The sequence below is a fragment of the Lipophrys pholis genome (assembly GCF_963383615.2).
Source record: "Lipophrys pholis genome assembly, chromosome: 5".
NCBI lineage: Eukaryota > Metazoa > Chordata > Actinopteri > Blenniiformes > Blenniidae > Lipophrys > Lipophrys pholis.
In genome coordinates this window covers 23,313,219-23,335,467 of record NC_137628.1, presented here as the reverse complement: position 1 = coordinate 23,335,467, position 22,249 = coordinate 23,313,219, and the positions used below count along the sequence as shown (strand labels likewise).

General features: G+C 42.2%; 1 protein-coding gene across 1 annotated transcript; it reads right to left on the bottom strand.

Moving 5' to 3' along the window:
* Window positions 1-240: 240 nt before the first annotated feature.
* On the bottom strand, window positions 241-16,506 carry LOC308109850 (calcium uniporter protein, mitochondrial-like). The gene is made up of 8 exons (XM_080463661.1): window positions 16,089-16,506; window positions 3,178-3,247; window positions 2,900-3,067; window positions 2,061-2,165; window positions 1,808-1,968; window positions 1,524-1,727; window positions 571-687; window positions 241-478 (listed from the first exon to the last, which is right to left on the bottom strand). The coding sequence occupies exons 1-8, from the start codon at window positions 16,182-16,184 to the stop codon at window positions 404-406; spliced, it is 996 nt and encodes a 331-aa protein (XP_080319787.1). The 5' UTR covers window positions 16,185-16,506; the 3' UTR covers window positions 241-403.
* Window positions 16,507-22,249: the final 5,743 nt, after the last annotated feature.

Genomic DNA, 22,249 nt, shown 5'->3' with positions numbered 1-22,249 from the left:
GTTTTCTCTTTGTCAGGAAAATTAAAGCTCACAGACATACGTACTGAACTGTATTTTTGTGATAATTTTTGTACCACAATGAGATTTGAATCACTGGTTTTCTCTCCAGATAAAGATTGTTTTTATAACATCCATCATGTGTCTTGTGACAAAAGTGTCTGATCTTTTTATGCGTTTGCGTCCCACCACAAATGAGTGAAATATAAAGATACCGATGATTAATTGAAGACCAATTCAATCTCGTGTCAGGAAATAATGTTTTAATTTGTCATGATCATAGTGTATTTCTCAAGGATACAATTGGCATTATAGTCATCAAAATGGAATAATATGGATTCTGGGTTAAAAAGGTGCCGTTATCAAAATGAAGCAGGCGTCGATCCGACGTGTTTATGGCTTTGCTTCACTTGGGCTGGATCTGGTCCACTGGAAGCTGGAGCTGAGTGGGATATCTCAGACGGTGGAGGTCCTCTTCAACCTGACACACACACACAAAAAAAAAATCCACATAATCACAGTTTGTAAGACGGGGAGTTTGACTTACTGTGCGTGAGACCCATCCAGCCCTACCTGTGCCAGCTGGTCCTTCAGTTCATTGTATTTTGCCACGTTGAAGTTTTTCTTGCTGGCCCCCTTGTAGAAGTAACGCAGGAAGTGCCTGTCTTTAGCATCGGGGTAAACATAATCCTGTGGGATAGAAAGAGGTAAGTTACTTTTACAAGACCGTCTGTACACTCGATGACTCGGCAACTGGGTTTCAACTGTGAAGTCTCGTGACAATGGGCTTTTGGTTTTCTGACCGAAGCTGATAATACGTCCGACGTCACAGTTATTGCAATGATAGATATGAAACTATTTCGATAACTTTGGGTGGAAGATACTCTTCTGTTCAAAGGCTACTGGAAAACTGGTTTAACCAGTTTTTTTGTCATACAATCCTGTACATGATATATTGCTGCCTTAAAACAAGCGTTCAAAGGCTCTAGGGCCACTTCAACAGCAATTCTCCAATAAGGTCTAAATGGAGCTTTGTTTAACACAAAACTGTCCAACTCGGGGTCCTTTGATTTCTCCATTACAGAAAATATGGCCTGAAATATGAAATCAAAGGTTTTAAAATGCATTACAATTTCTTCATGAATGCAGAATTTGTACATTTATTGCGATATTTTTAAACCTATGGCTTTGATTGTAGAACAGTGCTAAATTGTAATATAATCAGTTTAGTAAAATACCTTTGCAGGAGGTAAAACTGAAGACTTTTATAACGGGAAGAACTTCTGTCAAAGCCAAATGAGCGCAAGCATATTGTCTGGGAACCAAAACATCTGCTCTTCCACATTGGGCATGTGAGTTAACAGACTAGATGCATTGAAAATATGTCATAATGAATCGTTTATGTAAACGCCACGTGTCAGCCGTTTCGCATCAGCAAAATCACAAGATTTGACTTGTTGGGAGGGTTAGACCGAGGCTTCAGTTCGCTCAAGGTTCAGGCAAGTACAGCTGTGTGGGAGTCTTGCCTGTTTGGTGAGGATGTAATAGGCAAATACGCCCATGCTGGTCCCGTATGTGATGAAGTAGGTGACGGGTTCCATGACATCCCATGAATAGACCCACCAGGTGAGCCAGGCCAGGGCGCCTCCCTGCACAGACAGGACAGCCATGCCGGTCCAGCAAGCCCTGGAGCTATGAAACTCCGCCGTACGGGAGAGCTGCGCCTTCATCTGCCAGGAAGCAAAGCGAGAAGGGCGTCTTGAGAGTCGTGTGCGACAACATTAATGAGGCATGTCTCCGTCGGGCGTACCTTCTCCAGAGGCGACAGCTCCTGCTTGAGGTTGTCCAGTTTCTCCAGGAGCTGCCTCTCTTTGAGCAGCTGGTGTTCAGGCAGGTGGAGCGCCGTGTGCAGAAGGTGCACGACGTGCTTCATGTCCTCCAGTCTCAGGCCATGCTCGTTGGATGTGGACACTTTGCCAGGAGAGACAGAAGAATGGGATGAGGAGGGGACCGGACGTGTGAGAGGGGATGAGCCATAATAACCAGATGTAAGGATGTCGTACTTTTCTCAGGAGATCTGACATCATAGACCGATGCGTTGATGGCGAGCTGGAAGTCCTTGTCCAGCAGAGCGTCGATCAGAGTGGTGTTGGCAACTCGTTCTCCATCTACCAGGAGTAAAACAACGGTGAGACGGTTAAATAGACGAGAGTAAAATACTGAGGGGAATCAATACATACATAGAAAACGGGAATCTCTCTCTATAACCAAACACAAAAATTCAGACAGAGTTCTGAACTGAACATGTTTTATTGTGGATAAAATGATAGTCAATGGCACAAAAATAACTCTGGAGTAAACTAATGATAGAAACATCTTCTGGACAGAAAGTCAGAACAAAGCAACAACAACATCTCTCTTGCAGGAAGACGTTTGATTAGTTTAAACTATAGTGAGCTCTTTAAAGATGGGAAAGAAAAACGTGCACAGTCTCCAAGGCCGGTGAACACACCATCTGTAAATTCAGTGGAATCCCCCTTTAAAGCCATAACCTGGGGTAATAGGTCATTGAACGCAATGTTTTATTTGAAGGTGCCGAGAATCAGTCACCTGTTATACTGCAAATGGACGCTGTTAATGGCTGAAACTAAAAAGTGAATTTCAATGAAATCACACTGGCTAACCACTAGCAATCTCCAGGGTAGATATTCAAGCCACCTTGCTAAAGTGATGAAGAGAACTGATTTGTAAAATGATATTCATTAGGCACCTGGCCAAACTGCTCAGTGCTGCTGATCAGCTTTCCTCCTCACAACCTGGCAAAACCGGACTGACTGCACGCCTTCCAGTGAGTCATCGTCCCGGCGCCGCAGTGTCACCCACACATGAAGCAGTATTGCACCTTGAGAGAGAACTGAAGCCACGGCTCCTGGGTCCTCCTTCTGCAGGTCTGCGATCAGGTCGCCGACAGTCATCAGCATGGGCCTGAGGAAGAACAGGCACTGCTCGTCCCTGGACGGCAGAGGGACCTCCAGAACCAGGCGGCCATATTTGTATTTCAGAGACACTTCTGAAATAGATCGGGGAGGAAAACTAATTATAGAGGGTCAAGTTTGCATTTTCTTTTCTTCCAAGCCACAATGTGAAGCGGTTCATACTTGTGTAATAACATAATATTACCACTAGAGGGTGCAGGTGCAGTGCAGAAAAGTGCTTGACCAGTTTTAAGAAGATGCAGTCTGTGCTGATCCTACAAGGAAAGAAAGAAAAACAAACAGGTTACAGGTTGTTCTCATGCACCCCCCCCCCCCCCCCCCCCCCCCTTCGGTAAACTGTTCATTTAGCAGGAGTTGAAAAGCAAACACCTTCAGATCCTCCCGATAGGAAGCTTTAAAAAAAACAAAAACAAACCCAGATAAGCACAGAAACGTTTTGCCAACAAGATACTCCAATCGCTGCTGTCAACCTGCTTTAAAACTAATGTGTGCTTCTTCTGTTACAATCACTGGCTTTTAAGATGCTTTTGACTTTCCTTTCTGACCCACTGATAGTACCGATTAAACCACCGCTTCCTCATTGATGAATGATGTTTCAATTAATTTCAGGCAGCTATTTAAAAAAAAAAAAAAAAAAGAAGAATCTAATTAAAATGCGAGGGTGTATCCCAGTTTGAAAAGAAAAAAAAAAAAGGTAGTATCTCCCTGACTGAAGCTTCTCCCACTCTCCAGATTATGTTGAAAGCAATCAGTATGGAAGAGCTCAGTCTTATCCAGTCAGCAGGAGCACTTCTGTATCCTGTATTTAACATTCACCCAGTGTGGTCCTGCCACTTCTAATGAAACCTCCGATGTCCAGTCAACATTGACTTGACATTCAAACCCACTGCTTTACACACCAAATGTCCCACCAAATCCTGTTACAATTATTATTATTATTACTATTATGAGTTCACATTCAGGACAAAAATCAATCATGCAATTTGATCAAACAGATTTAAATAGCACCTATATCCTCAAGCTGAACCACGTTTTTTTAATCTTAGAAAACAGACCCCCGTATAGCGTTTGTTATTGAGATGAAGGTCAAAGAGGTCCAATTTGTGCACATCTTTATCCAAGTGACAGCCGAGGAGGTGTCACCCCCCTCACACCCCCCCCCCCCCCCCCCCCCCACACACACACACTCCATCTTGTTTCCCAGATGGGAGTTTGTTCAATCAATATTACATTAAAGAGGAACAAGGGAGTCGTCCATTTTCATGGGGGGGAGAAAGCAGGGACGGGCCTGGAAGCACAGCAATTCATGCCAGATGTGCCGTCCCTCATGCGCCACTGGTTAGAAGACGTGGCTCTAATGGGGAAAAAAACCGCACCCAGTAGTAAGTAACAGACGTGTGCCACGAAGAACAGCTTTAACTGCAACCCAAACAGGAAAAGTCCCACAATGCACGTACAGCCGCCGTAATCCTTACACACATTACTGTATTAACTCAAACTACAAGTGTAATAAACACGAGCCAAACAACGTGATCCCAAAGAGACACATTTGAGTTGCTCAGCTTCCGTCACAGCTCCAGATGGCACAATTTAATGGAAAACTATCTGCCACCCAGCCTCTAGGTTACGCCAGCTCTCCATAAACACGTCTATAAAATGATTTTTCAATGTGCACGTTTCCTAAAAATTGCAGCAAAACAAAGTCTCATATTAAATAAGTAGGTTTAATACAATATTGAAAAAAAGTAATACATATGGATCCGATATGGAGGACACGGAGAAGAGGTGGAGAGTGAAAAAACACCATTTCCACAACAAGGTTACAGTGTGAATACCACTCCTGTGGCGCTCAGTACTGCACTTTGCTGGCATTAGTCTGTTGCCGAGGCGCTCCTGTTATTTACCAGGACCTGCCCCAGCATGCAACAGCACAGAGACTAGTGCTCGCCTCCACAGCGTCATGGAACTCCTTCAGCATTGTGCAGCAATAAACTCCTTCAGCATTCAGCGTTTCTCGCCCAGTCAACTTTACTTTGAATACACACCCACAGGTAATTATTCTCCCCCACAGTGTCCACACTGGGTGACGCAGGATAGCCATCGTTTCAACTGTTCTGATAACTGCTTATTCCTGAAGTTTATTGGCTGATAACCGATAACAGAAGTGTCTCGTCAGCTGCTCCCTTTTCCAGGGATCGACCCAGTGAGTCACTGCACTTTTCTCCGTAGACGATAAAGACACATTGTGTATCTGTCTGCGTGCACACTTCAAGGAATGAATAATGCCATATACATCTCTTGTCATTTCAATATTTTATGCCTCTATGGGGATATTGCTGATGCTGAACATTTTATCGGAGAAAAAATATCTCCAGCAGTGAAATACACATGATCATATTACTGTTGTAATAGATTCAATAGCACTATATTAGTAGATTATTGTCAGCTCTTATCAGCACTCACCACAGACAGACTCAGAGATGGAATGAATGTGTTTGTTGGTGCAGCAGCGGTTTTGCATTAAATATACATGTATTATTATATCAATATTACATTATGTAGCATATATTTTATTATATTATTATTTTGATTGTTATCACAAAATGTGGTCTGCCCCTCAGGTATTGTGTGGAACCTTCATGGGGGAGGTAAGGGAGACGGTGCCGCTATATTGTGTTTTATGTGATGTCATTCAACCAATAAGTTTACTTTCCCAGTCTAATATGGTTATGTATTATTCAATTTCTGGAAGTGTTGGGAACCGACTTCTGATTTTGAATGTTTTTTTTTTTTTTTGTTGGGCAATCGTCTCCAAAAAGATCCACGTTTCGGCTGATATTACATAAGGCAGTAGAGAATACGCTGGTTACTCCAACATCATCATAAATGCATCTTTGGGGGCTGATGACGGATTGTTCATCCTTCGAGAAAGTGCTGAATCACAAGCTACTATTCTAGATTTCCTCAAAACGCAAGAAAGAAACCACGCAAAGAATTAACTTTTTAAAAGGTACTATTAAAGTCTAAGTACCCAGCAGGCCAGTGTTTCATCACCCGGATGAAGATTTGTGAAGAAACCCATACTGACTTATGGTGAACGATTATGCTCAATGTGGCCTGGCCTATATAGGATTTCCCCTCAGGAAGCTTCGTCATGACAGTAATGATGATTACGTGAGGAGGGCTAGGTTCCAAGATGTGTCATCATCACATGCAAACACACACTTTTCTGATATTTCCCCAGTTACACTATGAATTTACAATGAGATACGCCAGAGGAAATAGTGAGGTGGACCATGCCATGCTTTGTTTATGGGGTCACAAGCAAAAGACGATTGAAGCAGCTACAATCTCATAAATAAGATGGAAACATCTTACATAAATGGACTTCACTTATATTGCGCTTTTCCAGTGTGGCTCAGTGTCGGGCTCAAGGACAATTAGGCATGTGGACAGGTGGAGAAGGGAATCCAATCTGCAACCTTCGCTCTAGCAACCAAGCCATGCCTACATGACCAAAAGCATTTTTTCCCCCTGGATGTATTGCTATCCTAAAGTGATGCTGAACCACATTGCCCAAGGGATGCATAGGAAACAGCTTATTTTTAATCACCACTCAGACATAATGTTCTACTGCTAATACATTACCCGTCTGTCAATGAGCCGGAGAAATCCATTTAAATGCCGATGTCATTTCCGTATCTACATCGCCTCATTCTCGAGAACAGAGCAGGTAGAGGCGGTTCAAAACATACAGTCGGTGCTCAGAAAGGACAGGCAAATTCGGCCCAGTCCCATTAGCAAACAAGTCATGTCAGGAGTACATTACCAGGGAAGTGAATCAAGTGACGTTTGCACTCCACATAGTGATGCCGTGGTAATGTGAAAACAGCTGATCTGGAGCCAAGCATGAAGGGCAAGGGCGAATTGTTTGTCCCTTTAATGAATGTGGGCGTGTGTGTGTGTGTCTGTGTGTGTGTGTGTAAGTCAATTCAACAGCCGACTGCCTCCACAGTTTATACACATTACCAGTCACACAGTAAAGCAACAGAATGCGGCTACTTTGGCAGACCATACAGCTTTAGAGCAGTTTGATAAATAACAGTCCATTTCCCGAGCCTGGCCCCTGATCTCTGTTATTACTGGAATTCACTGCACTGTAAATACTGACCCTTCTGGGTTCTCACCTGGATAAAGGACAGCTCCAGAGGCACTTGTAATGCAGAGCACCAGCATTAAAAATACATTATTCTAGCAGAGCCATGTTATATGATGTCATATATTCATAGCACTCTTGGTCCCTATACATTGTACAATGTGTGTGCGTGTGTGTTTGTAACACATAAGGCATCAGACGAGCGTCCCGAGCCCCTTACACCCACATATGGAATATGTCTGATAATGTTCATCAGGATCAACCAAACTGGCAGCTCTCTATGGCTGTTTTCTTGACATTTGAGAAAGAAAATTGCAGTGTTTTTAGTGTTAAATATCTAAAATGAGTCCCTATAAATATCATCTCTCTCATCAAATGTAGAAAAGGTAGTTTTGTTTAAATGTTTTCATAAACCATGTCTGTACATTCATCCTATTTCATCTACTATTGATATTATGGTCACGTGGAGCCTCAGCAGACCACAGCTGACTAGGACAGACACAGAGCAAACGCAGTAGTAACAGCAGGGGTTGATGATCCCAACAGTACGGAAATGCGTCAATAAGGGAAGAAAGACGTAAGAAAATTTCCAGAGGAATCTGAACTTTGTAAAAAACAAAACAAAAAAAACCCCATAGTTTTAACTTGTCATCACTAACTGCACTCTAACACGGTAACGTGTACCATGCCAGAGGCGTTTATTCGCACTCATTATATTTAGAGACCAGGCTGGGGCAGTAATTAAAAATACTGATGACTATTGATAGAAAAACAAAGTGACTACTTCGCCACAAGAAAGTATCTACAATACTTGAGGTATCTGATCAGAGTAATTTGGGATTTAACTTTGTCCAACCTGTCTCAGGTTTAAACTTTTAAAGACCCAAAAGGTGTGTGGCAGACGCAGGTGACCAGGAATCATTCATTACTGTACAAACTGAAGATAAGAATCAAAATGTTAAAGATTATCCATAACCCAGTTTCATCAGCAGTATCCCACAACAAGACACAGACGCACAAAGAAATGACACAAGTCCCAACAAGGGGTTGTAACACACAACAGGTTTTAAAGACTGTGTTGTCGAACGAGCCTGTGCCACACAAGTGACGGGCGACCAGGCCCGTCTCATGTTGGAAGACACACGCTCAGCCTGCAGACAAAGTCGCTGCTCCTAAGAATTGCGATTATTGGCGTCTTAATTGGAAATGCGCCTGCTTATCAAAACAAAACACACTTCCCGGTTACACAGCTAATCAATATTCAGAGTGCGGGGTGCTCGGTGTCGCTATCTATTGTCCTTCACACATTTTGGGAGTCAATCTGGAGCTGCAGGGAAACAACACTGTGCGTCTGGCCCTCATCACCAAGTCATTTCCTCCAACTGTTCTCCCACAGAACAATCAGCTGAAGGTGTATTTACCCCTCAAGCAACTTGTTTCTTATTTATGCCACATCAACAGGGAGGTTGGGTGAGAGAGAGGAGCTCCTTCTTCAAGCAGGCCACGGCTTCCTGCTGGAGCGTGGCTCAGTTTTATCGTGGTGACAGACAGACTATTTTTTTTTTCTTCCCCGCAGACGTTCAGTGGGTCACTCCATTATGAGTCCTGTCACAACTGAGATATGGCCTTTTGCATCAGAAGGAACTCTGTCCTCCCGGAAGAAACTGCCTCTCGCACCAAAGACTTGACAGGACTAAAAGGGAAGGGAAAGGGCTTATAGATGCTCACGTGACCATAAGATGACTTATCGCGCCTCACCAACACAACTGGAAGCGAAAAGAGAAAAAGGGCAAAGTGTTATATGGAGGGGAGAGGCTGGGGTGAAAAACGAAGGCTGCCCGAAGAGAAATTGAATTACTCTCCATCGCCATCGTGATTGAGAACAGCCAGCACTCTACCATGAAAATGATTTGCATTGAACCATCCATCTTCTCTTTGCCAGTTAATGACCTGGCTCACTTTGGTGTACGAGAAGAGAGAGTACCGTGGGAAGTGGAGGCCTGCAGAGCAACATGCTACACGACAACGAGCCTCAGATTGTGCAGACCAACGGAACGTTAGTAACAAAAATCAAACCAATAAACTGGAAACAATAAATCAAAATCCACATTTTACTCATTCGCCCAGCTTCCCGACAGTTTTTCAAGTGGACCACTTCCATCAGGAGATAAGGGTGATTATTTGAGGAAACACTTTGATCTGAGTCTCTGTTGTAACTAAAGTGGGTGGTGCAGGATGCCAAACACAAGAGGGACTCATTATTAGGAGCACTACTCTCTCAGTTAACCGTCACTAAGACAGGATTTTCCCTATCAACCCCCGACTCAAAACTCTCCCACCAAAAAGTGCTGCAGCCTTCAACCCAGCGAACCACGATGAAGGACCTGAATGTCGAGACAGGAAACAAAGAGCATGAGATCAACTTAGGGATTATAGTTCCGCACCAGCCAGGTTTAATGGAGGAGCTAAAACCTCTTCAATAAAAAGCAGCAACAAATGACTTTTCTAAATATAACTACAATGAGAAGTATGGACAAAAACCTTGCCTCGCCCAGCTTGAGTGAATAACAGCTCCTCTGTGGTCACCCATAGTTGAGCAATGCTTCATCACTGGGTCACATGAGGATAGCTAAAAGCAATCTAGAGCTAAAATGAGTCCACTGTGAGTCTCGCTGAATTGCTTCTTCTGATGAACACACAACTTTCTCTGGCTGTTATCAACATCTTATGGTGCTGTGAGCCGTCACAAATTACTGTGCGACCTTTGTGAAGTACCTTTATCTTAGCACGCTCATTATTACTACACCTATTGCTTGTATTGTTCTGCCAAACACTTCGTTCTTCATAAAATATGTTCATACACCTCCGGATGATAACGATGCTCGAAACATTAAATCACATTTATTAAGGCTACATTGAAATCAATGCACTATTCACTTAGAAGGCAGGTAAATACAAAGCCTTTACATTTCCACCAATGTTTCTTACAAACATGTACGTGAATACCAAGTAAATAACATTTAAATGTGATTATTTCATTCCCATCAAATAACAAAATACAAACCGACTAAAGGAGAGACTTTTAAGTCGCACAGTAGTTAGAGTGACCATTCTTCAAATACTGTCAATTTATCTGTCAATTTATCAAGGCACCTTCACAGATTCAGCAAGATTCCTCACTCTGCTTATGCGACACATTACAAAAAAATCCAACAACAACAACAAATGAATGCATCATCCATTAAAAAAAAAAAAAAAAAAGGACTTTAGAAGTGCATGTAAACATGGCAGCTCAACTGAAAGTTTTCTCAGTTGGACCGACACACCCAGATACTGCGCTTGAATGCTGATCTCCTGTATGTAAACAGAGCAGTCAGACTGGAACAGGATGAGGTGTCTCTCGACTGTGCATATGCTTTAAGCCGACCTGCCTAGGGTGTGCCCTGCCCTCGCCCATAGTTCGTTGGTTTTGGCACCCGCACCCCACCACCATGAACAGGGTAGAAACGGAATAGACCCAGAAGATGAGCGGCATCTCAAAATTTAACCAGAGCTCAGACAAAAGAAATCTACTCACTATGAACTGTAAACACGACAAAAACCGGTGGAGTTCCTTTTTAAACTGACAGAGACATTGTGACCGTGTCTATCAACAAGAAATGGCCAAATGTTGACAAGCTGGAGGAAGGCACATTGCCACCTATTGTTGCTGCGGTGACATTACTACAATAGATCACTTATATTCCCTTACATGTTTACCACAGCAAAGATAGTAACCAATCAAAGTGCATGTTTGATTGAGAAACTGGATTTGGACACATGTAAAGAGTGTCAGGTGTGGAATTAAACAGGTATATCAGACAAATGACAATAAATATTTGAAAAAAATACAATTAAAACAGTTTCAAGCAGAACCAGCCGTGGAAGAAGCCCTTCTCCATAAGGAACACAAAAAGTCTGCCGACAAGGTGAGGTTTGTGGACGATCGCTATGTCGAGCACCATGGCGAGACTCGGTGCAGCAACATGACACAAGGCAGACGTGCCGCATCACCAACATCTCCTCCAGGCAAAGCTTTTAAAGCAGACAAGGTTTCAGTGTGTCCTGATCCAGCCCTTTTGAAGAAGCACAAAGAAATGTGCCATGTTGAAGAGGTAGTGGTCATCCGAGAAGCCTTGTTGCATCAGACGAAAGACACATCATGTTGTGTATGTGGCTTCCAAGTCAGAGGATGTCCAGCAGTGTCATCATCTCCAAAGTCTGGCCTGAAACGGCTTCACAGAAGAACTCAAGATGGAGAAATGAAGCCAAGCAACTGAAATATGCATAAAACATCGACGAAGGGGTGCAAAAGTTTACATGCAAGTTGAAATATTCGGCTCTCCCAGTTTGTTGGCCTACAGACAGTCCAATAATGAGCATCTGACTGTAACCTACAGGTTTAGAGCCGCAGGAGAAATGAAGTTGGTGACTTTGTCGGCATGAGGAAGGCTTAATACAAATACAGATTTGCCTGTGTTGACTGAATTAATTGATTGAAGACAAATCCAACCAGTATGCTAATAACCATCTTCATGGAAAGGATCACGTGGTCCCCACAGAGCCATGTCTCATGGGCTCAGTCGGGGATTACACAAGGTCTCACAAGGATCGCAAACAACCTTATTTTGTACAAGTGTACCTACAAAAATAAAATCTGTTCTGAATGCAATTTGTGGTCACTTAATATTGACTTATTACCTGCTCATTCTTGGATCCCATGCACTTTTAAAACTATGGTTGAGGCTATTCTTACTTGATATCACATTTGAAAAATAAGTTTTACTCACTCCTTTAGAAAGTGTATGACATGATGATGAAACCTGAAACCGTGACGTCATCTGAAACATGAAGCACTGAATCTGTGCAAACGTATTGCTTTAACCCATTGGTGCTCGCAGGGGGGGGTGGAGTCAATGTCAGGTGATGATCACAGACAGGTTGTCAAGTCAATATCATGGAAAACCTGAGTATCCTTTGAAAAACCCTAACCCGGAGGAAACACACACACTCACACCGAGAAAACATGCAAACTCCACAGAGTGAGGCCTCAGCCCGGAATTTGAACACACAACCTTCTTGCTTTGAGGCGAGCGTGCTCACCAACGTGTCATAACAGAAAATAAAAAGCAAACAAAAGCTGATAATATAGCTGAGAGCGGTGGACTTCTTGTTTTGTTTTTCTAAGACATTTCTTTGATTGTAAACTGACTGGTATAATAAAAGTGCAAAAAGTCCCCCCCCACACACACACACACAGATGGTTCTGTGTAAGCAAGGTAATAAAAGCAAGTCATCGTCACACTCAGCTGCTGGGCTGTTCCGTTTCTACACAGTTCAGGATATTGGGTTTAAAATATGTATGGACTACAACACTGCGCTGAAAAATTCCAGCCACACTTTTCTCAATATGTCACCCATCACCTGAAGCTCACATTCCAGTGGAAGCTGTCCAAATAACAGACATCAACTCATGGCACGACAGAGACTTGACTGAGTTTTGATGAGATTAAACGTCCTCCGTCGTTAATGATGCCAGCCCAGATGATACAGCGTGGTAGACAGCAGATGGAGCGAGCCATCTGTTAAAGACGTCCGTCACATTCGTCTCGGCTGCGCTGTTGACATGTTTGGGATTGACGGTTTATTAAGCAGCTCGTGCAAATGCAAAACAACATGACAGCCACACTAAAACTGTAAAGTATTGACTTTGTAACATGCAGCATTGTCACAAATTCAAGGCAGTCGACCATCTAAAGTGTCTTTTTCCAGTTAAGGTACAGGTGGCTTGTAAAGTTTGCTTCAGGCTTTGTAGAAACAAAATCACCAATACACAAAATATAATAACCTAATTCAATACACAGGGCCAAGGTTTGCTCCCATAATAGTGCTCAATTTGCTTCACTCTATAAAGACTCTTTCACCACAAACACGTTGCCAAAAATGCCAGAGCTGCTTTATGTGTTAGAGTTAAGATTGGACATTCCCAGTAAAGGCTTTTTGTAGCACTCCTCTCCCTCGGGAGAATTGATCCTTTTTTCATTTTATATACACTGGAGAAGAGAAAGATAACACTTGACAGAAGCATCAAAAGCTGGCATAAAACACTGGTCGCTGTTTGAATGAGTGTTTACACTGGCAATGTTTTCCTCCTGTGTACCGATTCATCCTCCGAGTGTATTACAGATGTGACAGCAATAGGACAGTGTCCCAGGCCCAGATGACATATGAATTCTGAGGAGGTTACGCCATTGGTTGCTCATTACTCAATTTGTCTACCGACACTGTATCATGATTACTGTTTGGGGGGCTGGGGGTCATGAACCAGGGATTTATAGCAGGGATTTGCAAGTTAAGCAGGTCCTGAGCGCCCAGACTTCCTAACCGATGTTTCATTTTCTAATTCACAGCAACCAGTGTGTGTGACCTCTGAGTGACCCCCGGATTGGGTTAAAATCTATTCATTTCTGCAGTTCATGAAACACAGGCTCACACAAAACCAAGAACTTGCATTCTGGGTCTGTTTAGAACGGCGAGAGATCTGCCAGAAACTGCTCTTTTATTTGCTTGCAGTGTTGCAGCACTTCTTTCTGAATTTTTTTATTTTTTCAGCTACGATGTACATGCATTCAGAGACCAGAGTTTCATAAATGTCTGTCATAAATTATATTACATAAGGGTCCAGTCTATTTGATATCCGAAATCTATCTTCCCAGAAACGAATACTTTGCCAGACAGCAGCTTGCAGCGAGCATCACCGTGATAGAGACTTGAGGTTAAAGATGCTTACCATGTAATTACCGAGACTTTTCTTGCATGTCGCTCCCATCTTTCACTTCAAACTTTATAGCCGTCATTTAGTAATGAGAAAAGTTTCCAAAACCTCATCCACCCATGATATACAAGCTTGAAATGAGCAATGCACACTGAGCGCATGAAAATAATAAACTTATGCGCCTTGAAATTAGGTTCAAATTACCTTTGTTTGTTTTTAAGCAAAAGAAAATGACTGGTGGGGCACATGCCGGGGGATGCTCATGTTGATTAAGAAACGTATCCGTTTTCGAATCATAGCAAGTTCACATTTTTAAAGTCGAGCTTCAGTTTGCTGGTTCAGGACCCTTTTGGAATAAACAGGGAAGCTACAGCTGCATCTGTATATACGATTCAGTCTAAAAATAAAACTTTATCTGAATCACTCGTCCATGCAGGAGTGAGTCACGACAGCTTCCACCATCTGACAGATACATTTCCTTTTCAATGCCACAAACTATATGCCGGTGTTCACAGTGTGAGAGGACCTCCGCCGTGTTCAGCAAGCATGCTGCTCTGCTCTGAGAGATTTATGAAGCCCAGTTGGGATACTGCTGCCTGCAACCACTGCAATTTTCAAGCAAGGTATAATAAAAGATCCTTTTTTTAAAAAAATGTTTCATTTAACAGCTCATTAATGAAACCACTAGATAAAAAAAACTTATGATGCACCAATGCAATGCAGGGTTTCACTTTCAACAGCAATGTCCTCCTGCACGCACACTTGACGAAGCGCCTGGTATGATGCTCAGTGATGAATGACTGTACAGGACGACAGGTCAGCACTTGCTAATGCACAGTAGAGACACGTGATTCAATTCTAACTTTTTCGCTGAAGCCTGCAGAATAGATGGCAATGTTCATGATTCCGTCTGGGAGGCAAGCAAGCACCTTACATTAGGTTTAAAGGGATATTAAGGAATCTGACCATAGTGTCTCTCTCTGCAAACGAGGGACTGATATGAGGCTTCGGAGGGCAATTGAATGAGGAAGAGCTGTAATGATGAGAAAATGCGCAGTGAATTCACACATAGAGACATCAGGGCATGGCAAAAAGTGACTTATTTACATTTCTGCTCAGGAATAATAGAACGCAATATAAAGTGACTGTTACGTGGTTTGAAAAGATCAGAAAACGGGCTCTTTAACAAGCCTCCTTTAAGGTGTACATTTTGTGTCAGTTTCAGGTACTTTGAAATGAAATTGCTCTTATTATTTCAGAGATACTTACTCACTCATCCAACCAGGCGGTTGGCATTGTCCCAACTTATGATGAACAAGGAGATCATTTCTGGGGTTCTATTACTCTATATCACTATGCCCATAATTTCAGAGTACCAATTCTTAATAAACTAGCCAGTGTTGCTATGATGTGCATAATCACACAATTCTTTAAAAACATCTTCAGGGCAGACTTTAAGTCTCATATCAACAATTGTGTCATTGAAAGTCTAATTTTGGGTCATCTACAGATATTTATTAGAATTTCAATCTATTTAATATATGGATGGATTGTTGACCTGTGCAGGAGGGTATCCTGCCTTCTGGTCAATACTACAACCCGAGGTATAGCAAATAACTGCCTCGATGGACCGTAAACACTTTAGGTCTTCATGTAATGTTTGTTATTGGGGCAATCACAACAAATCGTAACAGAAATGGTCCTAAAACACCCAAAGTGATCCAACAATCAAGATCAGCCATACATACATTGCAGGAGTGATTGGATTGTGCAGTCATGCAGACATATTAGACTACCTAACCCCCCTGTGGAGTTAGGTAATGTACTTGAATTATTTATGATCCTGCCTGTCCCGAATGAACATTACTGGAGACACAAGCACAACAAATGGTGTTAGAAGGAAATACTAACGTGATCCCAAGTAACTTTAAAAATCAATTAAAAGTGTTGAGTGGGAAGTTTTCATGCGATTGTCAGCGGTGAGAAACTTGTTGTAGAAAAGGAAAACAAGTCGCTGTCAAATGAAGTTAAGCGATTGAAACGCGACCGCGGAGCAGAAAAACACGATTTTAAACTGCGGAATGTAAAAAAAACCCGAGGACGAGTCGAGTCGATCGGCCCTTACCCGGTGAAGAAACGTGGCCGGACGGGTGAGTCCGACACCGCGAACACTTCCCAAAAGTGTGGCCGTAACTTTGCCCACCATCCGCACCGTGGCCATCTTCAGCTGCTGTCCGCTTCAGCCGTCTGCTTGTGTGGCATGCCGGGATGACTCTCCGTCCCCCCCCCCTCCTCCTGCCTGCTCCCTGCAAAATGTGCCTCACTGGGGCTGCACTCGGTGTAAACAACCGGAGACGAAAGCGACGGAGCCGAGGGAGGAAGACAACAATCCGAGCTGCATACCGTTTCCTCCTGCCAACACCCGCTCCGAGCTGCCTGCCTGCCTGCCTGCCTGCCCGCCTGCGCTTCCTCTGTCGCTGTGACGCCGGAACCGTCCAGCAGGAGCGTCTCAGGACCCGCCCAGCGAGCTGCACTGCGCCCACGGCAACACCGCAAACTAACAAAGATTAATAGTTTTCTTAACGTATCAGCACACGTTTGTATGAAGCCACCATCTCGGGTTTTTTGTTTTTCCGTGTTTTGTTTCTGAACAAAACAACAAGTTTAAAGGAACGTCATTAAACTGCTTTCTAAAGTTAACCACGGAGTTCCACAGGGTTCTGTCTTAGGGGACCCATACTTTTAACATTATACATGCTTATTGAAAGTAATAGAATTAGGAAACACTCCTTTAACTTCCATTAGTATGCAGACAATACATATGTATTAATGAAATCCGATGAACGTTGATCAACTTTTCAAACTAGAAGCTTGTCTTAAAGCCATAACATCCTGGCTGAGCTGTAATTTTCTGTCTCTGAACTCAAGTAAAGCAGAAATTATTGAATTTGTGCCAAAACATCGGAGAGATAAATTATCGAAACATATCGTAACACTGGATAGTATCACTTTCAACAATACTGTTTTACTGTGGTGTAAGATGGTACAATGGTAAATGTATTTCACTTAAATAACGCTTTTCTACTTCTTGAGCAGTCTCAAAGTGCTTTACTTTGTTAAGCACATTTGTCCACGATTCAGACACACATTCACACACCAATGGAGGCAGCCGCCATGCTGGGCGCTTAATCCATCCATTGGGAGCAGTTTGGTGATCAGTGTCTTGCTCATTTTGGCATGTGGACAGATGGAGATGGGAATCGAACCTGCTTCTGATTGGGAGATGAACACTCTTGGAGAACAACTTGAGGTATGTGTTAAGTATCCTTTTTTTGTTTTGGACGTGACACACCAGATAAAGTTCTTTGTTATGAAATCTACTGATTGCTAAAGTAAAATAATGGGGAAAAAAATAGCTATTCGAACTATAGAGGGACTTTTTGCTTTTTTCTTCACCGGCATTAATGGATCTGAATAAACTCACACATCCACACCAGGCACAACGATCTTTTTTCTCCCCGAGGTTCTCCAAAAAAACCTTCCGTCCACATCTCACTAAAAACACGGCTCAACACGAGGCTGCAGGGCATGTAGTACACATGCCAGGCCTTTAGGGGCGCTGTGACTCACCAAACACACCAAAAACGCAGATGAAGACAGAGCATATAGAACATAGACATATACACATATACATTTTAATGTCTATGATATAGAAATTTAGAAGTAGACTCCTACTCATAAACTTCTATATAACTGTAGTTCTCTGGGTCTCTGGTCCTGCTACTCCGGCTAACTAGCGTGAGTAGCTTCTGCAGCTCGAAACCGTCTTGCTGGTGTGGACGGCCCCGAAAAAAACCGAAAGCAGAACCATGTTTTCCCTGTTGGTAGAGTCTTTACTTCAGCGCAACACATGTTCCACTGTTTGATCCCAGACATTACTTGACCACACATTTTCTAGACTTATGGAAAAAATGAGAAGAAGAAATGAGTGCAACAGTTTGCAAAACATGACTCATGGAACTTATGAGAGAAGGCGATATTAAGAGTCCTCAACATGGTAACTGCTTCCGGTTGCCATTTCCGGTGAGTATTAAGTAATCACAGCTTTATTCGATGTATTAACACTCGCTGTTTGTAAGACATTTTTTAAAATAGAAGAAATACTTAAGCCCCTGTGTTGTCAGCTCAGTCTTGTGGTTTGTTGTTGAGTAATTCGAGTTAACCCCAAAGCTCACCATGGCTCGCTCAGAATTCAGGGAGGTTAAAGCTTGTGGACAACCACAGCCTCCTAAAGGCTAAAGGTATAAATGTTCACTACACTCACAATTAATTTCAACCTTGAATAGTACATTCTATTTACCTCATAAATCTGAAGCCAGACAGATTTTTAGTTGACACTGTACATTTGCTGCCACCGTAATTTCACTTCCACAAAAACGTGTCTTGACTCTGATGTTGGCTCCTCTGCCCACAGGAATACTGTTCCCACACTCTGGCTCTCTCTCACACACACAGGTTAAGCAGTTTTGTATTGCAGCAGTTTCTTGAGAGGAGCTACACTTCTCCTACGTGCACTATTTTGTCTTGTTCAGCTTTTAATTTGTGTTGATCATTTAAATTATTCACCTTGTTTCCATCCATCTTCTATTTTACTTTGTCCAATCTGGGACGTCGTGGCCAATCCAGCCAAACTATATAAAGAAAAGCAGGGAGCATTCTGGACAGGTTTCCAATCCATCCAGTCTGTCACAGGGCAAACAAAGAAAGAGACGGTCTTCAACTGTCACATTAATAGCTCCATGCATATTTTTGGACTTTCAGAGGAAAAACTGGTTTACCAGAAGAAAACAACTCAGTTTGATATCGTCATTTGGATATTTTTGTCAAAATGAACAAAACAGTATTACCACTAGAATTTAAGCTTACACAACTTTCATTCTCCATTCAGGACGTGCTTTAAATCTAAAGTAATGAAAAGTTCTTTCTTGCAAGATTAAAAAGAATGATAAATATGCCATGTGTCATTGTATTTTAGTGGGAGGGGATCTATTTGAAACAGATCTGGTGTTGTCGGTTCTGGCCTTTCTTCTGAAAGGTTACTTCCTTCCACTTCAGAGGCATGCTACAGGTAGCGACAGAGTGTGTTAGGTGTTTAATATGTTTATCACCTAATATTCATGGTATGTTAGAGCTAGTAGCCCCTCAGTATTTGTGTGTATATAAACCACTCCAATGTGAAGCGGGCTGGTGTGCGGTGTATAGGAACCACTTCCTCATGATTTCACTCACCGCGGTCTACACTATCTATAGTAATTGAAAATATATAAATAGCTTAGGTGTGACTTTCACCCACAGGTCAAAGACGTATCTGTGAGGTTCATTGTTGATGCTACATGACCTGCAGGTGCAAGTAGTCGATTGTTTCTCTCACCATATTAGCCCCGTGAAGTATTGACAGCTTATCTTAGTTGGACCTATATTCCTGCTGATGTCAGCTGGGCCACATTCCAGCACTGGATGAAGAGGGGATAAAAGATGAATGTATCAATGAATCATTACAACAGGATTGGTGCCAAGATGAAATGACGGAGAGGGTCATTCAAATGTCTGGGGGGGGGGGGGGGGGAGTGCTTTTCATCTCAATAATTTAAGCAATTTATTGATATAGATTATTACTATAATTATCTCTCTTGTTCTGGGCCTGCATGACAATATGCGAACCAAAGTATCTTGGAACAAACAAAACAATAGATCTAGATTTAAGTCCATGCTAAACAATGTTAGATAGTTCGACCTCTGTGACATTGTGTACTGGAAGTAGCCTTCCCAAATGGGTACTGTGGTCATGAAAGGATGGACACGGTCAGCAACAATACTCCGGTAGGCTGCGGCATTTTAATGGCGTTCAATTGATATTTCGCCCACAAAGGTTGCAAAGAAAACACACCGACCACCATCGCACCACGAGCAGCAGTAGCTTGAGGTGTTGATACAAGGCAGGATGGATCCACGCTTTCATGTTGTTTGACACCAAATTCTGTCCCGCCCATCTGAAAGTGACAGCAGTAATTGAGACTTACCAGATCAAGAAACAGTTTTCCAATCTTCTATTGTCCCGTTTATGTGAACCCGTTTGAACTGTGGCATCCGTTTTCTGGTTTTTCGTTGTCACAGAAATGGCACCCAGTGTGTGGTCACCTGCTGCTGCAGCCCATCAGCTTCAGGGTTTGACATGTTCTGCACGCGGATTGTTTCTGCACACCTTGGTGGTAATGAGTGGCTATTTGAGTTAGTGTTGCCGTTCTGTCAACTCAAAGCAGCCTGGCCACTCTTCTCTGACCCCTGACTCCAACAAGACATTTTCACCCAGAGAACTGCTGCCCACTGGTTATTTTTGTATTTTGTTGGATTCTGTGTCAGCCCTGGAGATGAAACCCTCTGCAGTTTGAGAAATACTCAGACCAGCCCGATGTTTCAAAGACAGTACACAACACGAATGTGCCATTTTTACTAGTTATTCTTTACATTTGGCTAACATAGTGTTGATTTTATTCTGAATGCATATGACTGAATCGTTTGTATGGCTGCCTCTTTATTCATGTGCCTTCTCTTTACTAGCTGCCAGAAAAATAGTTGAAATATTTTATTTTTTAAATGAAACTATTTATAGATATTATGTTGATTTTCTATTTATTAATTTGAGGAATCGATGAATCCCCATGTTGTCTTGTTGTCAGGGAATAACTTGTTACATACATCATTGTCCCACCGTGACCAAATACTGGACAACCTGGAAAAATCACATTTACAAAGTATTTGATTGTGGAGCCTGCAGTCGATTCATTAATATTTCAGTATTTTATAGATGAGGTGTGCAGGATCGCTGAACCTGATTGATAAGATCTACTCAGTGAGACAGAGTACTGCAATAAGCAAAATGCAACTGCTTTAGTGTATATGCTTAAAAATATCTTCACCTCCCTCTTGTGTGTACTTTAGAGCTTTGTGTAGGTTTGCATGGAGCACACCCGACACAGAAAGAAGCAAATTGAGACATAACTAGGATTTTCCAGCTGAAATAAACACAATATCTGCTAAAACATATTAAGAGTGAAGCAGCTTTTATTCATACAAGCGTTTGCTCATCTTTCAGGTTTCCTTTCCTTGTGCCACTCCCCACAGACCCTGAGCACTGACTTCTGTAAGATTGGTGATAGGCATCAATACTCCCTGAGAGAAGAGGCTGAAGGTAATCAATATGCTTTTTGCAACAAGGTTGTTTTTTTGTTGTTGTTTTTCTCCTTCAATTCAGCATCTGTTTCATTTCAAATTGACATTTTATTATTCACCAGAGGGAAGCACCACCACATTTTTTTTTTAACAGAATAGAACCTAAAACAAATGTGAGATGATTTTATGAGACAACATTATTTTCAGGTCTGTCATCAGCCATCACCTGCTGGTAGATTTATCCTCTCACAAGCTGACAGTAAGACTGCATTAGATGTCCTGCTGGATAAAGAAGTATAACTTTAGTCTGCCAACTTCAGACGCTGCACTTTAATTAGAAGAAAGGATGCTTGCACAGAGGTTTGTTTTAAAGTTAATTAGTGAAAAGGACTGGTGCAGGCAGTAACTCTATACTTATGATGACAGCTCATCTAAGATATAAGTCATTGTGCACAATCAACACATTGTGTTTTATTTAAGCCCCCCCCCCACAGCATGAATAGATTTCCCCTTTCCCTGTTATGCATCATTATTCATAATGTTTTGTTCAACATGTTTGACTTTAATGGGATAGTTAAAGTGTGCAATATTCTTTTTGCGAACAATACATGTCTTTATAGCAGTCAAACTTTATGGACTCGGTCGTAAAGGTGTTTGCCGCGATTGGATAGGGATCGGTGAGATGGTTAAGTTTATGAGGCATATATTGAACCACACAGTCCTTTTATATGTCAAGTCAATATGCTGACTCCTCTGAAACTTGTCAGTTTCTCCCTCATATTCTCGTGCTTATACTGCCTCCTTGTGGGCTTAAGGTTAGAATGACATATGTACGATGAGGAGCACGAGAGAGAAAAAAAATGTTTTAACAAAAACATTTTGAATTCAAATAATCTTTTTAAACTAACCTCTTTGTAATCAGACTTTGTTTATAACTCTCATTTTAAATTAATGGAAATTATTAAGCATCATCAAAAAAGACACATTTCTGAAATAGTCACGCCTTAATGGATCTCTGGCGCCATCCAGTGGTTGTCATTGGGCTACAAGCAAATC